We start from the raw sequence: 8085 nt of genomic DNA, 5'->3' as shown, positions 1-8085 counted from the left end.
CCTCCCCAAATGCTTTCTACACTGTCAAGATAGTGCCTGTCCAATTCTGGTCTTCAGGGATTTGTCATTGTTCCAGGAGCATGTACTCAGGAGGTGGGTGGCTGGGCACTTCTGAAGTGTGCATAGGATTTTTTTTGTTTTCTTTTTCCCTCCCTCCCTCTCTCTCTCTTTCTTTCTTTCTTTCTTTCTTTCTTTCTTTCTTTCTTTCTTTCTTTCTTCCTTCCTTCCTTCCTTCCTTCCTACCTTCCTTCCTTCCTTCCTTCCTTTCTTCTTTCTCCTCTTTCTTTCTTACTTTCTCCTCTTTCTTTCTTGCTTGCTTGCTTTGTAAGGAAGACTCTGTGGTTGAGCCTGACCAACGTCCCCTGCCTCAGTTTTCTCACCTTCAAGTATACCTATAAGCTGAGAATAGATTCATGAGTCTTCCATTTACATGATACCTCAAGATTCTGTTCATTCAGCCATAGGTTATCATGTGCCCTGTGATGTGGGTCTATGGGAGGTCTGGTGGCATGAGAGGTTTATGCTAAGAAGACAAGGCCAGAAAAGCCTTCCTATGAAAGAGGGAATCTCAGGGTTAAAAAGATTCTGGATTCACATGTGGGGAGCTCCCATAGTCCTCTCAGCCAAAGCCAGAGATGATTTTCTCTTTCTTGGTTATGCATCTCTGCCAAGGCATGGGCACTAGGATAGAGGTTGGGAGATCCCAGCCTTGTCCAGGTTGATGAGTGGTTTGACAGCCTCCCAGTCAAGATCCATGTTCTGATCCCAGCTTCAGTTACCAAGCTTCTACCTACCATCTGTCTATTTTTATTTCATACAATGCTGTCATTTCTAGGCTCTGCTTCCTCTGAGATCTGACTCTTTTTTTAAAAAAAAGATTGATTTATTTATTTGAAATTCAGAATTACACAGAGATAGAAGGAGGGGCAGAGAGAGAAAGAGGTCTTCCATACCCTGTTTCACTCCCCAGTTGGCCACAAAGGCAGGAGCTGCCCTGCTCAGAAGCCAAGAGCCAGGAGATTCCTCCAGGTCTTCCCATGAGAGTTCAGGGGCCCAAGGACTTGTGCCATCTGCATTCCCAGGCCATAGCAGAGAGCTGGATCAGGAGTGGAGCAGCTGGGAATTGAACTGGTGCCCATATGGGATGCTCACACTGCTGGGGGTGGCTTTGCCCTCCACACCACAATGCCAGCCCTGAAAAATGACCTTAACCTGATGGTTCCTGCCTGATAGGCATGGCATCCAAAAACGATGTAAGAGATTGTATTGTGCACCTACAACTTTTGTCACACTGTTTTTAATTATCTATGTCCTTGTCATCTGTCCACCAGGACTCAAATTGCCTTTAGAGTAATCATGATACTCACATTATTCATGTTGCATCAATTATACCCAGGAGAGTACCAGGCATAATGCATACAGTCACCCTTTCTCCATTCACCCTCTGCTCCTCATTCCCACAGTGCTAGGGGCTCTTGCTCTTCTCCTCCTCCACCCCTCCCTCTGCACAGCTACCACCACCATGAGACCCACACACCATGCTCCTCTACTCCCTCTGACCCCATACACTCTCCAGTTCCAGTGGATCCTAACAGAATGGCATATCAAGTGTGTGAGGTTTAGTTGTACTCATGAAACAAAGCTACAGTACTCCACTATCACTAAGTGAATTGTGGATGTTGGACTTGAAAGCTCTGATTTTTGTGCTCAGTTCTATGGTCCTAGAACAACTCAGAGCATGGCAGAAATTAAGGAGATGCCTGCCTGCATATTACATTCATTTAGGAGCCACAGAGCTCTACAGCATTGTTGTTGGAGCTCTTTCCATTTATTCACTGCTCAAACCTATTGCTTGCTTTTCTGCTTTGTGTCCATCCACTCATATCAGAGTAACCAAGGCAGAGTGAGTTTTTTATGAGTCATGATGGTGACCCAGTGGCTAGACACCTTACTTGGACTTTATAATGTGCATTTTGGTTATTACAGGAAATTTTTTTAGAGATTTACTTATTTATTTGAAATAGTTCCACAGAGAGCGAAGGAGAGGAAGAAAGAAAGGGAAAGGCCCTCCATCTATTCATTCCCAATTGGCTGCAATGGCCGGAGCTGTGTCAATCTGAAGCCAGGAGCCATGACCCAGGATCCAGGAGCCTCTTCTGGGTCTCCCATGTGGGTGCAGGGGACCAAGGCCTTAAACCATCTTCTACTGTTTTCCCAGGTCATAGCAGAGAGCTGTAGCAGAAGTGGAGAAGCTGGGACTCGAACCAATGCCCATATGGGATTCTGGCACTGCAGGTGGCAACTGTACCCACTGCACCGTAGTGCCACCCCCTACCCCGGGGAAATTTTTTTCACTTCTTTCCTGCTTGATTGTGCTTACCTAAGGTTGGTGAATATATAAATTGTGAATTACTGAGGTATTCCAAATTTAGGTTTGAATTATATGATTTTGAGGTGTTTTTAATTTAACTTTTTTATAAATATTGACCATTACTATACTTTTTAAAATATTTATTATTTATTTATTTGAAAATCAGAGTTACACAGAGAGAGGAGAGGCACGTCGGGTTCTAGTCCCGGTCAGGGTGCCGGCTTCTGTCCCGGTTGCCCCTCTTCCAGGCCAGCTCTCAGCTGTGGCCCAGGAGTGCAGTGGAGGATGGCCCAAGTCCTTGGGCCCTGCAGCCACATGGGAGACCAGGAGAAGCACCTGGCTCCTGGCTTCGGATCAGTGTGATGCACTGGCCACAGAGCACTGGCTGCAGTGGGCATTGGAGGGTGAACCAATGGTAAAGGAAGACCTTTCTCTCTGTGTTTCTCTCTCTCACTGTCCACTCTGCCTGTCAAAAAAAAGTGGAGCATCCAGGTCTGAAACAGGTGCCTGTATGAGATGGCAGCACTTCAGCCCAAGTGTTTATTTGCTGTGCCACAGCGCCAGCCCCTGAATTTTACTTTTTTATTTAGATTGTTCTTATAGACCTGACTATGTCTTCTAGTTTCTAAGTAACTGCATCATAAAAAGGACCATTGTATATTGTAGCAGTTAAAAATATTTGGCATGATGATCAACATAAGGCTTATAGATTGTAGCTACCCATGAGACTGTGTCCTGGATTTAGGGGCAGTTTATAAGTCGGTTGGAGGTAGCCTTTTATTAATGATGAACATTAATGTACTGAGAACTCCTTGCCTATTAAATAATAAAATCTAAATGAAGACTTACACATGAGTTCCCTCCTGCCTTCATCTACCATTGAATTCCTGTTGTTTCTGCATTTTAGATCTCCCTCTGATCTGTTGCTTCTTCTTCATTCCCACTACCACCATACCTTGGTTCAGATCCTACTAAATTACCTTTGATATACTTTGTAATTGGCCTCTCTGCTTTTTGTTTTTCTTACCTTTGTGTAAATCCTCTTAGTTCATCCAAACCTTTTTCTGATTGCTCAGGTTCTCTTACTCCAATAACTAGGGAAACCATGTGGCTGGTAGTTCTTTCAACACACCACACAAAAGAATGCTCAGTAAATGCTTACTAAGTAATGAATGGAATGCCTTACAAAGCTAGGGTGAACATTTAACCTGCTTGGCCATGGATGGTTTCTGTTTATACATTTCAACCCTGTGTCATTATTAATATGTCTCTTTTATGATCAAATTTATCTCTGAGCAACAAATTATACAGTCATCTAATTGTGGCAGTTATCAAATAGATATCTATTTCATTGTCTCTTCAACTAGGTAGTTCTTGGGATCAGAAATTGTATTTAATTTTTATAGCCTCATTTATTCATTCAACTAAAAGAATGACTCTATCAAGATGCTGAGTTTTAATGTCAAAGCAAACATATTTCTTGCCCTCCTGAATTTTCAATCTGGCAAGAAAAAGCAGTCTACACAAATAATATTGCCTGACATGATAAACATTAGTGTGAAATGAATGGATACATTTAAGCATTCCTAATCGAGCAATTCTAATCCCATGAATTATAATTGCCAGAAGTAATCACAAACAGAACTCCATGTCATCCTGCTTCCACTTACATTCCTACTTAAATCTTAAAAATCAGACACCACACATATACCTAAGAATGCATAATATTTATATGCTATCTTCATGTTAAACATGAGGAAATTAACCATACAGCAATAACAACTTTGAATCTCCTTTCTTTTTTAGATAAATTATAATCCTATATGTTTCTCTACAGTGAAGATTAGCATTGTAGATACTCTTCCTCTCCTTCACTTTTTATTTTAGAGATGAGAAATCTGGGGTTTAGAAACTGAACCCCAAATTAAAAGAAATATTTCCTTTTAAAGATTTATTTTTTTATTTGAAAGGCAGAGTTACAGAGAGGCAGAGGTAGAGAGAGAGAGAAGTCTTCCATCCACTGGTTCACTCCCCCAAATGGCTGCAATGACCATAGGTAAGCTGATCCAAAGTCAGGAGCCAGGAAGTTCTGGGTCTCCAGTGTGCATGCAGAGTCCCAAGCATTTAGGCCATCTTCTACTGCTTTCCCAGGCTAGACCAGAAAGCTGAATTGGAAGTGGAGCAGCAGGGACTTGAACCTGCACCCATATAGAATGTCAGTGCTGAAGGCAGAGGCTTAACCCACTATGCCACAGTGCTGGTCCCAAAATATTTCTTTTTTTTAAATTTTATTTAATAAATATAAGTTTCCAAAGTACAGTTTTTGGAAGTTAATAGTTCCCCCCCAATAACTTTCCTCTCACCCGCAACCCTCCCATCTCCCACTCCCTCTCCCATTCCATTCGCATCAAAATTCATTTTCAATTCTCTTTATATACAGAAGATTAACTGAGTATATATTAAGTAAAGATTTCAACAGTTTGCACCCACACCGAAACACAAAGTGAAAAATACTGTTTGAGTACTAGTTATAGCATTAATTCACCTTGTACAACACATTAAGGATAGAGATCCTACATGAGGAGCAAGTGCACAGTGACTCCTGTTGTTGACTTAACAAATTGACACTCTTGTTTATGGTGTCAGAAATCTCCCTAGGCTCTAGTCATGAGTTGCCAAGGCTATGGAAGCCTTTTGAGTTTGTTGACTTCAATGTTATTTAGACAATGTCATAGTCAAAGTGGAAGCTCTCCTCCCTTCAGAGAAAGGTACCCTTCTTTGATGGCCCATTCTTTCCACTGGGATCTCACTCACAGAGATCTTTCATTTAGTTTTTTTTTTTTTTTTTGAGAGTGTCTTGACTTTCCATGCCTAAAATAATTTCATGGGCTCTTCAGCCAGATCCGAATGCCTATAGTTAACTTTGGTTGGCCTTTAACCTAGACTTTTTAACCATATTTCTGTGGGCAAATTCAATTCTGAACTCTTTCCACCTCGGCTTTCTCTTTGTAAATTGATAATACTGTCTCCAGAATTGACGTAAGGTATAAATGATACAAAGTAAGGCATTTACTCTGTTAATCTGGCCCCTAGAAGATACTTGGCAATGTTAGTCCTGTATCCAGCTCTCCTGTTTTTTTTTGTTGTTGTTTTTTTTTTTTTTTATACTTGGTGAATTAGAGGGTGGTGTGAAATGCTTTGAAAAGAACAACAAACATCAACAAGACACAAATAAAAATTGTATTCTCAAATCTATATGTTAAACTATGCTGTCTACACCTGTGCTAAGAGTTACATTGAAATCATTGTCATTTATTACTTGAGAGAAGCTGCCCAGGAATAAAGCAGCAGGGGGATTTTTCTGAGGGAAACAGGATGTGTGAGGGAACTGGCATTTGGGACTCAGCAGCAGTGGCTGTCAGTTCTTAAGATTTTGTTCAAGAAAGGAAGAACAGCACCTGACCCTTGAGATTTGGGGTGGGAAGGAAGGGAAGGAGGGATGTAAACAAAAGCAAACACCCTCTGGTTCCCAGCCTGTCTCCACCCACCCCACACTGAAGCCCTAGGAGAGGGCCAGTAAGTCTATCTAGGAATGCCCTGGCCTGGACTCCATTTCCCAGAGTCACCCGGTGCTCTAACGTTTTCCTCTCTGAATGCCTGTGCGTGTGAATGTGGGAGAACCTGCGCATTCGCGTGCCTTTCCCTGTGGCTCAGGGTTGGGAACAGATGAAGTTCATTTACTGGTCAGAGTGTTCCCTGAGAGGCTGCTTTGCTCTTTCTCCCACATTCACTGGGGCGTCTTGCTCTGCAAGTGCAATTGCAGGCATTTGGGGAGCACACACCCCAGACCTACCACCGGCTGCTTCTGTGCTTCTGCATCTGCCACCCGTGGGTCCCAAATTCCAGTGACTTCTCCTGTCCCACACTCTCCACTTTGCTCTCCAGGTGTCCTGAAGAAAGGGGACGTGCTCCTAAGGTTTTACATGGCAAGTATGGAGAATAGGAAGGGGCATCTATGCATGTGTGGGAGAGGGGTGGGTGTGATGGTGGACGTCAGCTCCCAGATATTGATCACTAGCTTCTCAGTGATTCTGGGAGCTTCTCCGGCAGAGTCAAGGCTGGGGCCCAGGTGTTGTGTCTCCCACCGCCGCTTCCCAGTCTCCCAACGCTCGGCCAGTCCCACAGGTTGCCTCACTCAAATTCTCCTTAAAGTACACAGGACGAGTAATGGCACAAGCAGGGCAGTTGAGAGCAAGGTGAAGGAAGGGGTCCCATTCCCTATATTTAAATAAGCCCAGTTCTCACTTTGGGTGGGTCAAAGAATGTTTTCTGGCTGGGCCTCCTGTTATATCCCATGGTAGTTCCAGCTGGGCGGGCTTGGTGGCCTTCAGCTGGGAGCCTGAGGCAGCAGAGAGGTGGAGAGAGAAGATCAGAGTAGGATCTGGCTCATGGCCCCCATGCTGGACCCTGTGGACACATCTGACAGCTGGGGCACCTTGTGTTTGGATGTATTTCCCAGTGGCAATGTGAAGCTTGTGCAGTAGCTTTGTGCATTGATCTCTCCTCTGTGTTTAATTAACAGACCCTTTTTCAATCTGGAGCTTGAGGCCATGGAAACATAGCTGATTTATTTTCCTGCTTTTCAATTTCTGTCTTCACCCCTTCTTTCTTATGTTATTAGGGATGTCAACTATTACTACCTGCTGCTAATCTCTTTGCAAAGTGAGAAGTGAACTGATTTTTTTTTTGCAAGCAGAGTGGACAGTGAGAGAGAGAGAGAGAGACAGAGAGAAAGGTCTTTCTTTTCCATTGGTTCACCCTCCAACGGCCGCCGTGGCTGGCGCGCTGAGGCCAGTGCACCGTGCTGATCCAAAGGCAGGAGCCAGGTGCTTATCCTGGTCTCCCATGGGGTGCAGGGCCCAAGCACTTGGGCCATCCTCCACTGCACTCCCTGGCCACAGCAGAGAGCTGGCCTGGAATAGGGGCAACTGGGACAGAATCCGGTGTGCCGGTGCCGCTAGGTGGAGGATTAGCCTATTGAGCCATGGCACTGGCGTGAACTGAAATTAATGCAAGTCTACCGTGTGTGTTAATAATGAGCTACTTTAATATGGATTTTCATAAAGTGGAGAGCTATGAAAATATAAATACAGAAAAGTGCAATTTTTCTCTTCTGGTTCTTTACAGTCACTCAATGCTCCACCAAGCTGGTTATCTTACAGTCCATACAGTTTTAATTAAGAGGGCCAATTACTTTTTAAAAAGAAAACATTTATTTATTTGAAAGGCAGAGTTACAGAAAGGAAAGGCACACAGAGAGAGAGAGAGAGGTCTCCCATCTGCTGGTTCACTCCCCAGATCTTCACAATGGCCAGAACTGCATGGATCTGAAGTCAGGAGCCAGGAACTTCTTCCAGGTCTTCTACACAGATGCAGGGGACCAAGCACTTGGGTCATCTTCCACTATTTTCCCAGGCCATAGCAGAGAGCTGGATCAGAAGTGGAGCAGCCAGGTCTCGAACCAGCACCCTTATGGTTTTACCCGCTCAGCCAGAACCCCAGCTTCCCATTACTTTTCTTATTCTGGGTTCTGTGTTTAACCCCATGACATTTTCAACATGGGAGGATATTAGTGATAGATTTTCATAATGACTGTGGTCTGTGTAAGCCTTTGTACAAGGTGTTAACGTGAGGAGGAGTAAGGAAGAAAAGAG

General features: G+C 43.8%; 1 protein-coding gene across 2 annotated transcripts in view; it reads left to right on the top strand.

Moving 5' to 3' along the window:
* The first annotated feature begins 5910 nt into the window (after positions 1-5910).
* The window catches only part of LOC149121631 (uncharacterized), a 43586-nt gene continuing 41411 nt past the window's right edge, over positions 5911-8085 (top strand). The window contains exon 1 of one of the 2 annotated variants that reach the window (XM_089315062.1): positions 5911-6357. In XM_089315062.1, the coding sequence (XP_089171188.1) occupies positions 6025-6357 (333 nt within the window). In that variant the 5' untranslated portion in view covers positions 5911-6024. The remainder of the gene's footprint in view (positions 6358-8085) is intronic. The other variant, XR_016222265.1, reaches the window with a different exon arrangement.

Source organism: Oryctolagus cuniculus, chromosome 16, assembly GCF_051225735.1.
Source record: "Oryctolagus cuniculus isolate XC-2025 breed Fujian yellow rabbit chromosome 16, ASM5122573v1, whole genome shotgun sequence".
Classification (NCBI taxonomy): Eukaryota; Metazoa; Chordata; class Mammalia; order Lagomorpha; family Leporidae; genus Oryctolagus; species Oryctolagus cuniculus.
This window is presented reverse-complemented; position numbering and strand designations above follow the sequence as displayed.